This window comes from Gymnogyps californianus, chromosome 8 (genome assembly GCF_018139145.2).
Source record: "Gymnogyps californianus isolate 813 chromosome 8, ASM1813914v2, whole genome shotgun sequence".
In the NCBI taxonomy this organism is placed as follows: domain Eukaryota; kingdom Metazoa; phylum Chordata; class Aves; order Accipitriformes; family Cathartidae; genus Gymnogyps; species Gymnogyps californianus.
Window position 1 is genome coordinate 34,606,644 of NC_059478.1, and position 20,622 is coordinate 34,627,265.

At 40.7% G+C, this 20,622-nt stretch overlaps 1 protein-coding gene across 1 annotated transcript in view; it reads left to right on the forward strand.

Moving 5' to 3' along the window:
- LEPR (leptin receptor) overlaps positions 1–20,622 on the forward strand; it is a 35,185-nt gene extending 14,563 nt beyond the window's left edge. The window contains exons 6-18 of the mRNA XM_050900786.1: positions 37–181; positions 3,016–3,312; positions 3,487–3,604; positions 6,544–6,743; positions 8,855–9,003; positions 9,249–9,405; positions 9,496–9,578; positions 11,063–11,279; positions 12,458–12,640; positions 13,212–13,307; positions 13,850–13,952; positions 14,683–14,758; positions 19,795–20,622. Coding sequence (XP_050756743.1) covers positions 37–181; positions 3,016–3,312; positions 3,487–3,604; positions 6,544–6,743; positions 8,855–9,003; positions 9,249–9,405; positions 9,496–9,578; positions 11,063–11,279; positions 12,458–12,640; positions 13,212–13,307; positions 13,850–13,952; positions 14,683–14,758; positions 19,795–20,622 — 2,652 coding nt within the window. The remainder of the gene's footprint in view (positions 1–36; positions 182–3,015; positions 3,313–3,486; positions 3,605–6,543; positions 6,744–8,854; positions 9,004–9,248; positions 9,406–9,495; positions 9,579–11,062; positions 11,280–12,457; positions 12,641–13,211; positions 13,308–13,849; positions 13,953–14,682; positions 14,759–19,794) is intronic.

The window sequence follows — 20,622 nt, forward strand, 5'->3', positions numbered from 1 at the left end:
ATTATACAACAATAATGGCTTCTGATAATCCAACAGATGGTTCAAGTGGCTTTAGAAACCTCACTGGCCATAGACAATACGCTACTTGATTCTTCATACTTAGTTCAAGTGCGGTGCAGGAATCATCATGGTCCAGGGTTCTGGAGTGACTGGAGCACACCGTATAATCTCAACTTGGGAGGTAGGTCACGTGCAGTCGCTTACGTGCAGTAAGTAGTCTTTTGGAATAGAACAGATTTCCCAGTTTGGTTTGGTTTGTGGAATGAGTATTTGAGAGCATGTGTTATCCAGGGTGGAACAGCATGCATGAGTTGGGCTGAAAAATCCTGTGGAAGTTCTTTCCCCTTCTGCTTCTCTTTCTGCATGGCTTTGCCTGAGATTCTGCTCTTTCCTTCGTACAAGACGTGCATTAAAAGAGTTCTGGACTAATGCATGTAGACTGCGCAGTCAGCTCCATGACACCTCCTTGTCTGGCCCTCTTGCTTGCTCACCAAGCACCGGTTCAGACCCAGAAAAAGCTCTTTTTCTAAGGGTTTTTCCATTTCAAAAGACAGTTGGCAGCGTTTAACCTCTACTCAGTACAAGATTTTTCTGCTAATACTTTTTCTAACTTTTAGTTTAGTGTCAGGCTTTGTAGCTGAACTAAAAGCGCAGAACACAGTTTTGGGTTTGTAGATTTAACATAATCCATCTTGGTTTGTAATGCTGAGCCCCATCCATAAGCTGCATAATAGCCCCAGCCAGTCAGTTTCAATGCACGTGGCTTTAGTGTTAAGCATGTAATCTTATATACTGTAATCAATTTACTACCCAAATAGGGTGAGTTCCTGACATGTCGCACACAGTAAGAGCTCTCTTGGACCGAGTAAAGGGCTCTTATGATTTAATGAGGTCCCTTATGTCAACATAGCTCCTGCTAAAATGATAGATCATAATGGCTCTTTATTCATGGTCAAAGTATATAGGAAGGGAAAGAAATTTTGTTTGGCAAATCCGTGGTCAGTTATCAGGATTGCTGATGCGCTTTGCAGATTGAGCTGTTTCCAATCAGCCTCCAGATTTCAGGATTTTTTGCTTGTATTTTTCCATGCTTTGCTTATGATTAACTGGAAATGTTTTGGTCTGTGTTGTCACAGGTACCCTCTGAACTATTACATGACAATACTAGTGCTTTACCTAGGCGCTTACATGTACACCTGCTTCCTGTATGCTAGATAGTGTAACGTATGTGCTTAAATCAAGTACCAAGGAAAGAACTAAACTTTGCAGAAGGAGCTCTTTTCCAAGAAAGCTGAAAATACACAGACCCTCATGGCAATTGAGCATGAAACAGACGATGCCTGATTATATGACTAGAGGCCTAACTGGCCCTTAGTCTTTTGGATTTATATCTCTCTCTAAATTTAAAAACCAGTGTGTGTGCGTATATATATAGAACTATATAGCTTTGAGAATTTTGGGGGGTAAGTACACATGTTCTCTCTCTCACACATGCATATACTGATATTTTCAGAAAGGGTTTATGAGTGTATTGAGAAATATGGATGTAAAAGAGGTGCAGTAGATACTGTTAGGTTATTTTTTATTAATCCTGTTATGGGATCTGTAATTGTATTAAACACACATCTCATCGGCAAAATAATCCCATCGTGACAAACCTGATGGCAGCATAGAGGGATTAATTTCTTTGCTGCAGGAAGCTCAAATTGGCATGTTCTGCCAATGGCCAATGTTAGGATGAGCCGACGGAAGAACAGCGGAGCGTGCAGCGCAGCTGGTACAGGAACGCTGCCTGGCATTCATGGAGGCACATTAACACGGCAAGAGTAAATGCTGAAATCAGGCGGTTGTGTTTTTGTGCAGCTGACCAGTTTAATGTTCTGTTTTATATTTAACATGAAAGTCTTTGACAATGACAATATTCTAAGTCTGCTCTACTCTCTGAGAAGGCCGGTATTTTGGAAAAATCCTAAAAATATCTGACGTGGTTCCTCAACTATGGAAAGCACACGTGACCTTTTAAGGATTTTCATGCTGGCTTTGGGTTGGTCTTTGGCAAACTGTTCCTTTTCAGTGGGTGTATAACACCTGTAGCTTCCCTAAGTACCTGACTGGTTCAGGCTGAGCTTACGCGTGTTTACATGCTTTGCAAATTCAGTGTCTTTATGCCTAGGTGAATTACAGCTACCATTTGGTATTAGCTACGCTGCTGAGATTGTAAAACAAGTTTTTGAGACGTTAATCTTTTGCTGACTTCAATAGGAGCAGGAGTAGTAACTACTGGAAAGCTTTTTTTTTTTTTAATTTATTTTTTTTCAGTCCCCTCTCCCCCAGTTCTGAATAGCAATTCTCTCAAAATCTATGTTCCAGTATTCCAGTAATGCTTCAGCTAACACATGATTTCAACATCCTTGCAGGGTTCAAAGAGTTAAATTCTCCCCCAACCCCAAACCTCACTCTTCTCGTATTGGGATCTTCTCTCACTTTCACCTGAGGACAATTTTATGATTTTAAAATTTGTGGTGTATGTGTTTGTGAGACCGGTTACAGAAACTAACCCTTTCTAGGTTGCAAGTACTTCTTGCAGTATTTAAATAAACTGACCTGATGCCTTAAAAAAGTGGGCTGAGTGAAAAGCAGCAGTGTTAATCTAGTTTCCCAAGATTTAATTTACAGGAGCCCGTATGATTCCCTGTTTCTCTTGTGCTGCTGTGTATTGCTTTCACTGTACCCTCCAGTGATTTTTCTGCTCATTTAATTCATGTTTGCCTGGGGATAGTAAAGATTATTTTTATCAGAATTTACAAACGTCAGTTATGGAGGGAGACAGTCAAAGGCTTATTTCTGCCCCTCTCCCCTATGGTTGTTAATAGTAATTAAGAAGTAGGAAGTACCGAAATACAACTGGATGATGATAATAATAATATTTTTCTATTGACATATGCTTTTATGGTTTTTTTTGTTCAGATTGTAATCTCAATGGATTTTTTTTCCTTTTTTTCACCTTCTGTGTAGCTGAAGTCCTGTACTTCCCTCCTAAGATACTGACCAGTGTTGGTTCTAACGTTTCCTTTCACTGCATCTATAAAAACAAAACCAAGATTGTAGTGTCCAAGAAGATTGTTTGGTGGCTGAATTTAGCAGAAGAAATCCCAGAAAGTCAGTATACGCTTGTGAATGATCGCGTAAGCAAAGTTACTCTTTTCAACTTGAAAGCAACAAAACCTAGAGGAAGTTTCTTCTATAACGCATTATACTGTTGTCATCAAAATAGGGAATGTCATCATAGATACGCTGAATTATATGTAGTAGGTAAGAGTCCAGATGATTTTAAATTTATAATTTTGGTGCATTTTAATAGTAAGGTCAGAATATTTCCATTTGAAACTCCAGTTAGCTTTTATTGAGCAGTTATGACTTGTAATGCATGTTTTTTGTATAAACAGTTATATCTTTATTAATAAACTTTCAATGTGTTTTAATTAGATGTGAATATTAATATCACATGTGAAACGGACGGGTACTTAACTAAAATGACTTGTAGATGGTCTGCAAACCCAAACACATTGCTCCTGGGGAGTTCCTTGCAGTTAAGATACTACAGGTATGTATAGCTTTTAATGCACTCGTAATGTTTGGAAAGCGTTGCTCTGGAAATACTATTGCAGCAAAGAATTCTGAATAGAGGTAATGGTAAAATGTGCTCAGTTTCTGTAAGCTGGACTTTTTCCTAGCTGGAACTCCAGAGGTATTAACTACGTGTGCAGAAAGGGGACCGTAGATACCAGAGTATGTAACGTGGATTCTATTTACAATGTTTTTTGGCATTTGCAAAGCCTGTAGATGCAGTTTGGAAGCCAGTTCTCTTAAAGCAGATGTTTGCTTGTATCAGTTATAAAAATTATTCTTCTAGTTGCTCGTATCTACAAATTGTAAGGAAATAAGGAAAAAAAAAACCATTCACAGTGAGAGTGACTGAGCACTGGAGCCGAGAGAGGCTATAGAATCTCCGTCCTTGGAGACTTTCAGGTCTCAACTGGACAGGACCCTGGGCAACTTCATCTGACTTTGAATTTAACCCTGCTTTGAGTCAGAGGTAGGACTTGAGATCTTGTGAGGTCTCCATTCGATCTTCGATTTTTCTATAATTCTGTATCTTTTTTTTCTATATACAGACAGTAGATAAAAATACAGGGATGGAATTTAATTCATTCCGGATGGAAAAAAATGTTGCTTATAAAGACAGAATCAAATCTTAATTCATAAAGTGCATATTGCTTTATGAAGGTAGTAGCACCTTTGGTGGCTAGAGCAATTCTTAGTTTTCATGGTTTCGGTCAGGTGTTTTGGCCTAGCTTGTTTTCAGATGGTTTAATTTTGTCTGTCTTTTGGACAGAGCAGGAGAACTGGGGTGTGGAGCAAACACATTATTGTTTGCAAAATACAAAACTGATTATTAAATCCGTGGTATGATCATCCCTATCTTCATTCATGTGCACAAATATTGCCTGTGATAGTATTGTTTTACCATGAAACTGAAAAATCCCTTTGAGTAACTAATATATTGAGCTCGAGAGTTTCCTAGAACCATGTTAGTCTTTATATAAACAAGATAGACAGACAATGCTTCCAGAGAAAAAAATCTTTAGTTTTACTGCTCTGCTGGACTGGATATGCAAAAGTTTTGGCGAACAAACTTAAATCGGCCCTAAGGGCCTAATCCTTTGGAAAGCTGGACTCTCTTCTCTGTTGGAGGTGGACTGAAGTTTTGAACTATCGTAGTACCCAGGTGAATATTTCTCAGGATTTTGTGGACTAAAGTAACAGCTGGAATGCTTGAGATTTCAAGTGGAGGCTTTTAGGGCAGATCAGTGACTAGCTGACTGCTAAGGTAGGTTTAGTTTCAACTATCTGCACAAATATGAATATAATAAGTGTACTGCTGGGCAGGGAGCTTGAAATAAAAACCATGCTGCTCTTGCCATGTTTTTTATTCCCACTTTTTCACTGTTCAGGTTTAGCTAAAAATGTTATTTTCTAATAGGAGGTGATAATCTGTACATTGGTTACAGTGTTCCTGCTAGATCAAACAGTGAACATTAATACAGACTGAAGATGTTTCCCAGATGCTAGTATTTATTGTGATCTTTCTTTTTGTTCTTTTTTTTGGTTTGTTAATAGTAAGATCTGAAAGAGGAAAAATAAAAAAAAAATTAAAAATAAATCATGGGGGACCACACGAATGTAGTGACAACCAAAAAGCTGAAGTATGAGAAGTTTAAAAATTTATAGTTATGAAAACACCAGTATCATTTGCATAACATTCTATTGCATATTGGGAACAAAAATACAGAAAGAACTTGAACTTGTTTACAAGCTTGAGACCAAATGAAATGGTCGAGTTTTTTAATTGCCCAGGTTGATTGTAAGAAGCACCATAAATATGTTGGAGTTGCTAGTATTTGGTTAGACATAGGCAAGTCCTCAAGGTGCAAGTTGGAAGTTAGATGTGTTGCATCGACATCAGACATCAGTCAGGTTTTCCAGGAGCACACAGCTATTCTTCTCAGTTACTGATGCAATTACATTTTACAGATGAAATCCAACGGTCTACAGTAACGTGGTGTGATAGCTTTGCTGTTGGTGTTTTGTTTTGGTTGGGTTGTTACTACGCCTTCCTCTACAGTCAGTGCTGCCAGCAGAAAGAGCACGGAAATGATCATCCTGTAAAAACAGAGGATGCTAAGCTAAACCTTCAAAGCACAAGGCACCAGTTTAATCGCTATTAGCTGTGTTGACAGGAAGAGAGATTCAGCTAAGTGTAACTTTTGTGGTTCAGCTGAATAACTAATACCCTATCTGGCCACTCTCACCGCAAGTCTGAGCTGTGCACAGGCTTAGGAGAAATTGGAAAACTTTCCATCACCGATAAGATGTCCAGTGGCATTTTATCCAGAGTGCAGGTCTCCTCTCCTTCTGTTGCCAGATGTGATACTGACTGTATGTGGGATTTTAATACCACCCTCCAGAATTGATATTTTTATGAGATTTCCATCTCCTGCAGACTTCACTGTACATGTCCAATTGGTCCACGTGGCAGCTTTCCCCTGGACGCCTGTTGGTATTTTGAAAGTCATATTCCCGGCCGGAGTAAATTCTTGGCTGGAGATCTGCCTTGATATGTTTATTGCTAATACATACCACTCAAGGAACGTGATTTATGGGTATTTGGAGATGCCTGCTCTTGTCGTACCTGTTTCTTCCTGTCGTTAGTCTCTTATCAAAAGATTTTGCGCTGTGGAGAGCCTTCATGTCCTGCTTTTTTCAGGCTAAGAGCCAAAGCTGTGGGGAGTAACACTGCAGTGTTATTTATCCATTTAGTGCAGATACAAGTTCAAGATCTGTCCAAATAATCATCAAAAAACCCGAGATGGTTCCAGTGACACCAATTGTTTCAATTGCCTTCAGAGTTCTATTTTACTGATGCCATGAGCAGCTTATAGTTGCAATGTATTAACTGAATGGTTTTTTTTCTCTTTTAAGGAGCAGAATTTATTGTTCTGACTTTCCAAGTACTTCTCCAAAATCAGAGGTGAAAGAATGCCATTTACAGAAGAATCATTCCTATGAGTGCACATTTCAGCCTATTTTTCTTTTATCTGGATATACCATGTGGATAGAGTTTAAGCACTTACTAGGAACACTCGAATCCTCACCAACTTGTGTCGTTCCAGCAGATGTGGGTAGGTCAAGATTCGTGCACGTCTCTCTTCACTTGTGACCTTGGATTTCATTCCTTATATGGTGTAGGTAAAGTACTTCTTCATAGCATTTTAAATAAATTAGATTGTGGAAAGAACATAAAAACATAAGAGCTTTGGTATTGTCTTCTAAAAGACATTGGATTATATGTTATTTCCATGCATTTTGCTTGGCACAGGAGCAGATTGTAACTGCAGCTAATACCTATAAAATGAAACATCCAGTTTTGTGTGTTTATCCTCTCGGGTGTTTTGCAAAGACATCTACAGAAAATGCAAGTATTATATTTGAAAAGGCAGTCTCATTTTTAAGGTTCTTGGTTATCTAATTTTTCTGAAGTCTTCAATTAGTTGTTAAGTTTATACTTTGATACAGCGTAGCTCTATACGTATTACTTAAACAGTTATATATTCTTTTAAAATCATAGGGACCGCTCATGCTCTTGCACGCTTTTGCAAAGTTTCTTTTGTGACACATAGAGCACTTAAATTTGTATAAAAGCAAGAGGCAGGAACAGTGTCTGAGAGTTTTCAACCACTGCAAAATGGGCAAAGCACGTCGTCTTACCTGCTCTGTGACTCGGAGCGTTCATTGGACTGTGTGCTTTTTGGACGCAAATGTGAACATATGTAGAGGGAAAACGTGGCAGCTAGACCACAGAGGTGCTACATGAAATCAAGCAGAATAATAAAATACATCGACTGTGAGTGGGGGGAAGCATGCATAGAGAGAACATAAATGAAACCAAACTATCCTTTGCATTTCGAAGTTTAAACAGAGTAAGCAAAAATGAACGTCAGAGGAAGGAAAGGCAAAGTTCAGTGCATTACAGCTAAGGGGGTATGGGATTTATTGTTACTGTTACTACGATTAGTTTGGTGGTCTGGTGGTTTTCAAGGTTGCTCCTGTCTAGTTCAAAGAGGGCTGTTTGTGCCTTTTTGACAAGCAAGTTTGCTGATTATCAGAGAACTATTGGGAGCCTTGGGCGTCAGAAAGGAGGGTGGTGTGGGGGGTGGCGGGTGGAGATCCTGCGCTTGTGCTGCTCGGACTGTTTGCCAAGAGAACCTGGCACCTTGTCAGCATGGCAGCTGTCGCGTTAGTCTGCGTCGGGCACGGCTGTGCGCTCAGTTGGCTGTGCTCTTGTGGGGAAAGGTGGTGGCTTTATACGATGCTGCCCGGTGAGGAATTCTAGCAGAACTTTAGAAGACTGGTTTATTCAAGCCATCACTTTAAATAAAAAGCAATGAATAGAATTGACCCACACTGGATGAAAGGTGCTCTGTATCATAGTAAACCAAAACATACTCATTCTAGCACCACCCAAAATGTAAAGCTTATTTCTTTTTTTGTTGTTGTTGTTTTCTCCTCGCTCACCATCTGATTAGTCAAAGCAACTTTATTCTAACTTTGCTTTGTTAACAAACTAGGGCTTTGTGACATTCGTGTTCAGTCTGCTGGAGAAGCTCAATTTTGGTGGAATTGCCTGTTAGTAACATAAAAACTTAACGTAATATTTCCGTTAATCATTGCATAATGCCTGTCGCTGTCCTTTATAGGAGCTGCCTTTCTGGGCCGTGTGTGCTGCTACTTCCCAGTGGCGCACCCCATTAGTGCCAGGCTCTATCTTTTGCTGTTTGTACCAGGGGAGGTACCAGGTGCTGACACCAATATAAGCTATCGTGATTTAAATTAAAATGAAATGTACTGAAACTTGCCCATGGATTTTTTTATTTTATTTTATTTTTTAAAAAGAAAATGTTTATTCTGCAAGAAACTTTGATTTTGATATTTCAACTTTAAGGTTTTTCTTTGGTGACTTTAGTTTGGGTCAAAATTGGAATGAATTTCCCATTAGAGAAACATTGCCTTTCTCGGTCAGCAGTGCTTTTGTCTGCAGTGATTGGGCCAGCCAGCCTGGATTGGTGAATTGTTATGTTTGCATTCTAGTCCAGCTTTACTTGGAACAGCAGAGGCCACAATGTGTTACCTGCCACCCTCAGGACAGAAGAAAGTAAACCATGATGATTGGATTTAATGAGAAATGTCAGGGCAGCCATTATAGTCTTTTTTTTTTTTTCTTTTAATTTTCTAGTGAAGCCGCTTCCTCCCTCCAACGTTAAAGCAGAAATCACCAGGAATGTCGGGCTGCTGAATGTGAGCTGGACAAACCCACTATTTATAAACAATGATCTTAAATTTCAGATTCGGTATGCTGTGAACAGGGAAGAAATTACATGGGAGGTACTGTCTTTTTTAATCTGGATTGAAGCATGAACTGTTGCAGTGTTGTCGTTCAGTGTCTTAGCTGGTTTTTGTGGAATTTGTGGCATGCAGTGAATCACAGTTATAAGCATTTGCATTATCTAGCAAAGGAATATTACTGACTAGGCCACTTTCTCATTGGATTCGTTTTCAGGAATTTTGATTCTAACAGATGCCTAAACAGCCTTTTGTTCTTACTCGAAATATTTTGATTTCTGTTACAGCTTTATGAAGTTTCAAATGCACCACGATCAGCTGTGATAAAAGTTCAGAAACTTTGTGTGGAGTATGTTGTTCAGATCCGGTGCAGAGAACTGGATGGGTCAGGTTACTGGAGCAACTGGAGCAGATCAGCCTATACGCGTGTGAAAGATATCAAAGGTACATGTGCTTTCAGCGTGCACTCGGGTGGTCTGTCCAGTTTCACACTGAAGTGTGACGCTGTTCTTTCAAAACTGTGTCATCTTGCAGCTCCCTTACAAGGCCCTGAATTTTGGAGAATTATTATTGAAGATCCGGCAAGGAGGCAGAAGAATGTTACGCTCCTGTGGAAGGTGAGAACAATTACATTTTGGTCTTTCACTTTGATCCAAAAACCATTGGTAGAATTGCCAAAAAAGGGAGTACGATAAGCCCGGGCTTCCCTGCGACACAAACTTGGGCAGTCGCTGCTTATGGGACTTCATATGCAAGGCACTTGGGATATGACTTCTTTTGTGTTACTGCCTCTTGCTTAGCTAATACTAGACGCAAGTAGAGGTTGCTGGTGAATACCGATTGTAATACTGCGATGCAAGGGGAGATGGTTTTGCCGCCTTTGCTCAGTCAGCCTGTCTTGGACTTTACTCCCTTCTGTTGCTATCACTTCCTCGCTCCCCCCTCCCTTCTGTTTTTATTCTCTTTAATCTTTCCTGCAGCTAGCTGGTACACGTTGAGCTGATTTTGTACCCTAATCGTTACCAAGTTTATAGTAATGTAGTAGGACAAAAACTTTCCTGGTGCTGTGTGGTTGCTGTGGATGGTTGAGAGGTAGGTGAGGCTCAGCACAGACATACGCTGGCAGCAGGCACATTTCCAGACTTGGGAAGCTCGCAGGCCAGCCTTCTGATTTTTGTACAGTGGACCCATCTGAGGTTGCGGTCAAATTGTTCTTGCGCAGGTCCGGTGGCGTGCACCACAGCCACGTTGAACTGCACGTGGGGCTGCGTCGCAGCCGTGTGGAACATCCCGTTATTCCTGAAGTCTTACAGTCCTCGCTACTTTAGGAGAGCCCTCAGATCTCTGGGCAGGCGGCAAGCATCCTTGCCTTTGTGCAGAGAGCAGACCTGCTGTCTGAGTTGTGCTAACGCAGCTGAAGTGTCAGTGCTGTATTACAGCGTTCATGTCAGTCTACACTTGCAGTGTTAGTCATACACATGCTATGAACCAGAGACTTAAAACACAACTTGTTCTAATACTCAGGAAAAAGAATAACATGGAGTCAAAGACTGTAAGTTATAACGAGAGATACAGTTGTCAGCTGCCAAGTTCTGCTGACCAAGATCTCTGAGCAGAATGTGCCATCGACTCCTAGACAGCTGCCCGTATAAACACCACTGCAACTGCATGTCAACTGGGCAAAGCTGCCTTAAAAGGTTAATGCAGGACAGAGAAAAAAAGTACATCAGTGACTGCCCACTCCTGTTTGTCCGTGTTTAGTATGCAAACAGTCATCTCTTCGGGTTTTTCAGTCCTGAAAAATACGAACGTAAAACAGTGAGTTACTATAGGAATCTGAAAGTTTGTATTTGCTTGTCCCCCCTGCCCTCCCTTCCCTGGAAAGATAGCAAGTAAGTGTGTCAGCTCTCAGAGAGAGAGGCAGAAGAAATTAAGTCTTTAAATGGATTACAGTGCCTTTGCTAAAAGGACGGTAGCCAGTCTACAGAATATCTTTATTGGGTCATGTTTTCTTACAACTGGAACAGTGCCTTCTGCCCAAATAACATTTGCTTTTGAAATCAAAGACTGGGAAATTAATTAATGCCAATGTTTGCTGCAGCCACTGACGAAGAATCACTCACTGTGCAGCGTGAGCCGATACGTTGTAAAGCATCAGACGTCAGGAAACACCACGTGGTCAGAATATGTTGATAATGGCACTACCTGTTCTTTTCCATGGACTGAGCACACACATACCATTACAGTTTTAGCCATGAATTCAATTGGAGTTTCTTCAATTAATTTTAATTTAACTCTATCACAGCAAATGAGCACAGGTAAGAACACTGATTAGTAACCATTTTGAGATGTGGAAAATGCTAGGCATCCTTGTGATGCTTTTGGACAAAGCTTTCTTTGTAATAAAATTCCCTTTGTTAGAATAAAAAAATGTTTCATGATTATATGTTCAGCTGTATATGGGAAACGGATTCGGTATCTCACCAACAGAGCTATTTGAAAAATGAAATTTCCATTGTATGAAAATCTTAATGATCTTTGGGTTGGGAAAAGAGTTGTCTTTCACTGGGCTATCTTCCCTCCACTAACAGAATATAAAGTAATTAATCAAAGAAAAATAAAATCTTGCTGTAGAACTGATCGTTCGTCTACTTTGTCTTGGGAACACCCAACATTCCTGCTAGGGAATGTTTCGTTCTTTCCAAAATGAAATATGGTCTCGTTTCTCTGGCTGCTCACCTGACGGGCTGCCAGAGTACATAGTTTTCAGAGGTTTGGCTTTACTTCCTGAGCAGCCTCTTCATTCATTCGGCTGCACTCTGCTTTATTAACAAAATAAAGGCTATTGCTTTTGAATACTTCAATTGTGTAACATTCACATGCAAATATATGCTGTGGGAAACATTACTGCAGTCTGTTCGTAGAACTTTACTGCTGTCATGCAATTTTAAAAGCATTTTTATGGATAAAATTCTTTCTGATATTGTGTGTAAGTGTATTCTGGAAAGCCTGTGGTTGGTAGCAGATGTAATGGGAAGCGTTTGTCCGACTGGATTGTTATTGGTGTATTACTTAGAGAGATTCAGTAGGATTTAGCTTACAAGGCTCTCAATGCGTGCTTTACTAGCTAAATGTTGACAGTTCAGTAGTTGTTGATAACCTTTTGGTTAAGGAGCGATAATTAAGGAGGTGCACATGAGAATCACGATATTTCTTTGATGTCTGCTAAGAAACTTGATCTATTTAGTGTTCGGGACTAGTTGGTGTAAACCAAGCTTTGCTGGCTTAAAGAGAAATATATTTGCGTATGTGAACTAAAGATTAGGCTTTATTATAGAGAAGATAATTAAATAAGTAAATGATAAAGTGCTGAAACCGTAGCAGTCATTGGTGTGCACGTAGTTGTACAGCATACACCTCTCCTGCTAACCCAGCTCTCCCCTCACCTCTGTCTGAGCTCACGTAATTCACGGCTGTTTTCTCCTTGTGCTGTCAGTGAACGTTGTGCAGACGCTTAGCGCTTACCCAGTGAACAGCACTTGCGTGATTTTGATTTGGACGCTTTCACCTCAAATATATGTGATAACATCTTTTATTATTGAGTGGAAGAACCTTAACAAAGAAGAGGAGATGAAATGGGTGCGAGTTCCTCCAAATATTAGTAAATACTATATTTATGGTGAGTGTGCACTTGAAAATATAATACATTATGTTAATTGTTATGGAACAGAAAAACGTAGCATTGCTGAGCTCTCGGATTCCTTTTTTCCCCCCTCTCTGTTTCTGATGGCTTTTATGGTAAGGCCCAGTGGAGCAATTCTTGATTATCATTAGAGGACTGACTGTAAAGGATTGACTGTTGCATTAATAATCAGGTTAACAAAGAACGAAGCTCAGCAGCGTGTTCGTTTTTTGGCAATACAATAAAATTAGTTCTGGAATATTGAGTACACCAGCTAATTATCCAAGTTAATGTGTGCATTCCATTTGCATTTTGGCTTTAATCTTAGAAATTTTTACAATAGCTCCATAAAGGTGTTAATTTCCTGACAGAATAATGCTAAATTATCCGATATAGATTAATAGTTTTAATCTTCTGATATTAAAGTATGTATCTATAAAAAATGGCTTTCATTATTTCCCTCTCTGGGCTGATCTGAACTCTGATATGTGACCAGAGCTTCTGTGGAGGTAATTGTTTAAAAGTAGGATAATAGTTGTGATTCAAAAGGCTGGTTTCCTCTTTCCAGATCACTTTATTCTGATTGAGAAGTACCAGTTCAGCCTGTACCCCGTGTTTGCTGGAGGAGTTGGCAAATCCAGAGCAACGGATCACTTTACCAAAGGTGACTTGCAGGATCTTTCTCCATGTTGCTTATGAAATAGGAGCTTGTAAAAGTAAACTTTAAATGCAGGAGAAGTCTGTATCTTATCAGAAAAAAAATCTCAGTAATAAAGTAATGTAACTATAAACAGGGATCTAGACTTCAGTTGCTTGAATTTGCAAACTCTTTGTGGGATTAGTTGAGTGAGGGACCTGAATTCCCGTGCATCTAACTTAATGGTTGAGATCCTGGGTCCCTGCGATTCTTCATTCTCCGGTTGTGGACTATTCTCTTACTTCATATGCTCTGACTTCATTTCTTAATAGCAAGGGAGCAGTGGGCACCTCCCACAGGGATGGAGGAGTCACCTCAGTATTTAAAATAATTCCTTCCTTTTTGTCTCTCTGTTCTCAAGGTAAAGGTTTGTTGCTGTGGAATAAAACTGTTTCTCAAGTTTTTTTGCGTTTAAGCTGTTGTTTCTACTGTTTGTTATTTCCCTATTGCAAACTGTTCACAGACAAATTGTTTTACCGCATTATTATCTGAATTCCTTTTATTTGCAGGTGGATATGAAAATGAGAATAATGCCAGCCTCTATGTGGTTCTGCCAATAGTTATTTCAACCTCAGTTTTGCTGCTCGGAGCATTGCTGGTTTCGCACCAAAGGTAAGTCGTTCGTTGTCATATAAAAATCCCAGGCGGCCTTTAGAAGAAGGTGATGCAGCTTAGATGATGCCCGTCTGCTGAACTGGTGGGCAGGGTCTTTCTGAGGAAAGCTAGGAATTATTTTTATCGTATATTTGAGGTACTGTACTGAAAGGCAGTGAACTCTGTGGAATACAGCACCAAGAATTAAAGCGTCTTGAGTGCGCAGGCTTGTTACCTTGTAAAAGTCAGAGCGTTGCCCTTTCAGGTCTGGCGTCCTTGCGGTAGGACGATGATCAGCGCTGTTCATTTTCCCTGGGAAGTGTCACTCAGCCTGTACCACATACTCCTTACTGCTGCAGAGTGATTTGTGGGCAAGTTAGCGAGTGTCATGGGCTTTGAATTTGTAAAGCAGTCTGAGTTCCATAGTTGTCATCACAAACTAAGGTCTGAAGTAAAAGGCAATTGAAAAAACTCCCTCTGAGTGCTGTGGAAGGTGGGTTGGGGTCATATTCAGCACAGACTGCCTGTACCTTTCATATTTGGTAAAACTGCCACCTGGTATGTCACTCCTTTTATTTTTTCTATTAAATGTAGGCCACCTATAATATCTAAAATGATTGTTTCATTGTCATAGTGTTCTGGATAAATAAAATTGCACGGATTCCTTTTCTGACATAGCAAAGGTGAATGAGAGCAGTACGGAATATATGAGAACAGTACCAACTCCAGAATTTACCTCGTATTTCAGAATGAAGAAACTGTTTTGGGAAGATGTTCCAAACCCCAAGAATTGCTCCTGGGCACAAGGAGTTAATTTTCAGAAGGTGTGTATTCCCCTGGTGATGCTTCTTCTCCCAGCCCGTGGGTTTGACTGCCGTTTGCTCAGTGTTGAACTCTACCTCTTGGTTAGACTAGACCCTACCTGAATTACTCAACGAAGCAACTCGGAGCCTGTGAAGTTAGCAATGCAGCGGTTCTCTCAGCTGTAGAAAGCGAATACCTGGAAACGGGCCAGGACCAGAGACCGACACCTCTTTTTTTGATTGTAGGGGGTGTTTAAATTTCAGGGCAATTAGTAAACCAGTTGCAAAATCCCATAGGTGTAATGTTTACGCACCTCAGGGAGCGGCACGTGTGTATCAAAGGCCAAATTCTTTGCTGGGGTAAACGGCCTCGCCGTTTGCCGTGTGAATGGGGAGCTGTGGTGTGATGAGCTGTGACAAGTAAGAGTCTTTACGTGGGCTTAGCCAGTTTGCACCAGCACGCAAAGTTCTTCATGGTCCCAGAGTCTGACGGTGTGTAAGCATTGAGGCAATAATCGAAATTCAGGCCTGTTATTTCTAAAAGAAAGAGCGTCTAAGGGCAGAAGATTTTTCAGGTATTTAATTTGCGTCCCCAGTGAAGGTTTCTTTTCTCATCTTTTATTTTATTTCATTTCATTTAAACAGAGAATGGACATTCTTTGAAGTCTAATCATGGTCACTGCCTGCTGAACCATTGGGCCAGCTCCCAGGCTTCCTATACAGAATTGTTAGAAGATTTTTCTATTTATATTCAGAAGACAGGAAGCACAGATACAATACAATGCTGATTTGTTTAAATATAACGAATCCTGGAAGTAGCTCTGTCAAAAATCTAAAAGGCCCTCGCAAAAATGAGGAGCGAGCGCCGTATTACAGACCAAACCACCGTTTGCCACTCGCACAGGCAGAAGCACGCCCTTTAGATTCGGTGGTCTGAACCTTTTTTTCCTGCCCTGCTGACTAAGGCTGTGACTGGCAAAGGGCTGAATACTTTCAAGCCCTGGCTTTCAAAAGGAATTGAAAGAGCCCAGCCCTTCCCAGGATGCAGCCTCGGAAGCAGAGACATCAGGCTGGTTTGGGATTTATCCAGCTTGAGTGCAAGATCTGCCCGGTTATTGACTTCCCTTTGACGTGTTTTTTTTTAATTCTGATTGAGTATTTGTTCTAACTGAGAGCTAGCTTGGGAGTTTCCGCTGACTCCAGGCACATCAAGGTGATCGAATCTCTTATTTGCACAAGCACTTGGTTGTCCCATTACGGTCTTTTGAACTTTTTACGTGCATTTGGGTGCAGCAGCAACTCAGAGAATGCAGAAACTGGGGGTGTGTTGTGCCTTACTGGTTTTTTTGTTTGTTTGTTTGTTTGCTTGCTCGCTTGCATTTTCCTGAAAATACCAATGTGCATGTTATTTATATGGCTTCTTCATTTGTTATCATTTAAACGTGCAGCCACATCAATGCAGATTCCTGAATAATCTCTAACATCAGATCTGTGTTTGAAAAAACAAGCCAGAAATCCTCAAGGAAAAATCTGATTTCGGTGGTGTTAGGGCAGTTTCTGCTTATTTTTTTTACTTACCATTTTTTGTGGCTTTTTAACGTGCTAAAGTGCTTACTTCTCTGATGCACCATGCTGTAAGTTTTAACGTTAAATGAAGCCCCTGGAAATCCTTCTGTTGGGGAAGATGCAGTTGTGGTCGGAGAGAGTGAAGAGTGGGTGTTCTCCCGCCTCGCGGCAGCAGTCACGTTGGCTGGCGTTAGCAGAGCCTGTGCCTCTGGCTTGGTCTAGAAAGCTGAGCGGGTTTTACTTGCGCGGGTTGTTAAATCCCAGACCAGTCTGACACGTCTGCTTCCGTGGCTCCATCCTGGGAAGGGCTGGGCTCTTGGGATAGCTGTTAATTGCAGGAGTCTAAGTTGCACCGGTGCACCTGTATTTGTCTATTTAATCTTTTCCTCCGTAGCAAAAGGAGCTCGTGACAATCCTCACTGTCCCCGATTGCAGAGGTGCATGAAGTTTGCACGTCGGATTTAGCATGTCGGAAATGATTCTCCTCGCCGACTGGTAGAGCCGACATAAGTGTATTAAAGTTGATGAAGTTTTAACTAGGAAGGGAGGGTAAAGCTGACACCCTGGTGATACTGCTCCATATTCATACGCCTTGTTCCATAATTAATGGGAAAGAAATGATGCATGCAAGTATGAAAGAAATTGAAGTTTGACATGATTTTTGACAGCTTGTTATGCAGCAGAAAGCATGCCTCTTCCCTACGTCGTACTAATCTTACTGGAAAATGTTGCTTAATGTTAATCGCACTGAAGGCACAGGGCCTGTCCTCAGATCAGCATGATCACCTCTCTCTCACCTCATGAGTGTCCAAGGCCAGAACACATTCTTTGAAATCGTGTGTTTAGGGCCAAATCCTGCTTTTGGATGTGTGCATGGAATTTCCAGTAGAAAAAGCAGTGCGCAGTACTTGTATGGTATTTTTCCTTAGTTGTGATAAGCATTGATTACATAAATAGCCTATATACCACTGCTGGAAAGTTCTGATGTCTTTCTGAAGGCATTTGATGTAGAACTCCTGTCTTGTCCTGGTACATATCAATATTAAATCCTTGAGTCAACATCTGATCGTTACTTTGTATATTCAATATAGCGCATTTGGTATCTGGTACTCCAGAACTGCATTTAGAGAGTATTATTTTATCCTGACTGTATTGCTCACAGCAGCAAGAGGTTAAAATCATGATCTAAAACAGGCAAGTCTTGCATCTAGACTCTGTCTTGCAAGCCTTTACCTGTATGCATAATGTAAAAATCATAAAAATTCCTCTTATTTGCTCAAGAAAATAGTAAATAAAAATAAAAAAGCTTTAGGACCTAGTGTTGGAGAAATTACTTTAACACAACTACAAATAGTTTACAGGGAAATTAATATCAATCTTGCAAAGACTTCCGCATATCTAAATTACCCTGCTCTCTCCATGGGCTGATTTGCAATGTGTAAAGTTAAATATACGTGAAAGTCAAAATCTGGTGATGGCAGAATTAGGCCAATAGCATATTTGGATATATCTGTGTTTAGCAACTAGAGCGCAAAGTAATTTTGACTTGAACGTGTCTCAGGCGTGGTAGCTGGCTTGCAGCTCGGAGGTAGTCTGGTGCTTCTGAGACAAACAGAACTTAAAAGCTAGACTGAACAGGAGAGGGGAATGCAACGTTGCTTGAAACTCCGTGTTTGTTTGGATCTCGTTTCATCTGGTCAGCAGAGTTTGGGAACTGGTGACCTGAGATGATGACTTTTCTCCTGAGTTTTATGGAACCGCTTTGCCTGTCGTTTCACACGGTTTGTGCCCAAGTTATACCATACGTGCATCGACTGTGGAAATACAGCACTCTGCACCCAGTTTACTCTGTAATTGCTGATACGCTGTGGTTTTACATTTTCTCAGGACGTTGGATTATGCATTGTATTTGATTAAATATCTGACATGTGTTTTAATAAGTGACGTGTCTGAGTTGACAGACGGTGGCCTTTGCCAAACAACGTACCTGTCTTTGAATGTGATGTATTTAATCTTTGCAGGCAATATTATCTGTATGTTTTCTGTGGTACCCATACGCATTTATAAGAGCAGATACTGGGGGCTGGGATGAGGGAGCAAGCAGCTATCGGAAGGAATATAAACCATCTCCGTTGAGGATAAAGCAGCTGCCGGCTGTAGGAGGGCAGGTGTATCAGGAGGAAGCGTGGTTTTTTGGTTGTTCAGAAGCTTCCCGTTAATATATATCTCACATTTGAAAATGCCCCTGTGGGCAGTGTACACTGAGTGGACCATTAGTCTGCTTTGGCACAGCAGTGCCTGTCTTCCTGTGTCAACTCGTAGCAAACCTGCGAGAGGGAAGGTAGCTTTCATCGGGCGATGTAAGTTACAATTAGTATGGCTTGATGTATACAGTATAGCAGCAGCCTGCAGCTCGTTTCAATAGCTGGTTAATTTTCTATGCGGTTATTGAGGTTATTTTGAAGACTAGGAGAGATTCCAGGGTGCAGGTTGGTTTCAGCGTGGGAAGGTGATGGACTGGTGCGGGGCAAGTAGCAAAGCGGTTAGAAACCAGCTCGCCAGCTTTGCCACGTGAGGCCATAGGTGTTACTGATAGCTAGTCTGGACTAAAGTAGTAGCCTAAGATATGCAAGTCAGTATACTCTTTTCTAGGATCGTATGCTAGTCTAAGTATTTTGACGTGTTCCTCGTTGTTTTGGCAGCTTTCCTGCCGTAAAATACGGTTTGCTAATATGCACAAAATCTGTTTTTATCTGTTTGTTTTGTCTTGAATTCATTAGGAAATATATGTTTTTCACATGAGTTTCCCTTTGTAGCTAGGCGTTCCAGTTTTGCTGTCAGTTCGTGCTATTGTATACTTTACCTGCATATATATTAGGTAGTAGTAAAGCATACATGTCTCCAAAATAAATGTGTGTTTCTCTTCAAGCCGTTCAAACATAGAGCTGCTATTCAGATGGGAATGCTCTAAAAATACTACGGAAAAGCTGAATTTGACCCTAATAGTATAATCCTAGCAGGGAAAGTTACTTGAGTTGACATGTAAATGATTAAGTCTATTGTTCCTACAATCTAAATAAAAAGCCAAGGACATCTAAGGGTATAAGACCTTTGTCTTGCAAAGCACTTGCGTGTGTTTTTAACAATATCTGCATGTTTATTAATGTTGAAATGAATGGGACCATTCAGCTGCTTCTGTTTCAGCTTAAAATGACACGCTGTCTTGGCTGGAGTACTGAGCGCTTCACAGAACGCTTGCTTGGCAGCACTTGACACACAAACAGGTTCTCGCTTTTTTTTTGTCTTGTGCCTCAATCTTCACCTACACGCAGACGTAAAGAAAAGAGGAAATGTGTTTTAGAGGATTTTCAACTACATACTCTTACTAAAATGATGGGGGTTTTTGTCTGTGATTCTTAAAATCAGTAGCTTCATACTGAAATAAAGCTATTAAATAATAGATGAGCATTAAAATATATCTTTTCTTCTAGCCTGAAACTTTTGAGCATCTTTTTATCAAGCACCCTGAAGCAATGTCATTTGAGCCTCTTCTTCTGGAACCAGAAATAGTGCTGGAAGACATCAGTGTTACTAAAGCGTTGAAAAAAGAAGACACACAAGAGTTTTTAGTAATTGATTCAATGTTTACAAAAATTCAAGACTCTGAACATGACTCTGCTTGTTCTAGCAGCCATTTCAATAGCAGCAGCTTCTCCGAGAGCTCCCACGATGACCAAATCGGTGAAGAAATCACAAGGCAGTCCGATATTAAATATGCTACTATTATCAGTAACTCCAGATCAAGCGGGCTTTACGAACAGAAACTGAAGCTAAGAAGTTGTTTTGATAGATGCTTCTTAGCTGAAGAGTCCTTAGTTACAGATGCCTTCTCAGGTAGCTCTTGGGAGGTGGGAAACGGGGCATTCCTCCTATTACCTGATCCGCCTGGCAGGCAGCCCGGCAAGACTCTTTCCCTTATTTCTTCAGAGGGATTTTCAGAGCCTTCAGATCAGGATGACGCTTTCACAGATGGAGATAGTCCGGAGCGGAGCCTGTGTTACCTAGGGATAACATCATTGGAAAAAAGAGAAAATGACATTTTTTTAACAGAGAGTTCCGGGGTGACGTGCCAGTTCCATACAACCGATCCACTCAAAGATGTGGGGTTTCTTCAGCATTCGCCGCCTAATTTAAATGCGTTTATCCAAAGTAGCCTTAAGTATAAAGCCAATGGGCCGTACATGCCGCAGTTTCAGATGACTGCTGCCAAGAAGGTGCAAGAGCCCACAGAGAAAAACTCTGAAGTCGTCACACCATAA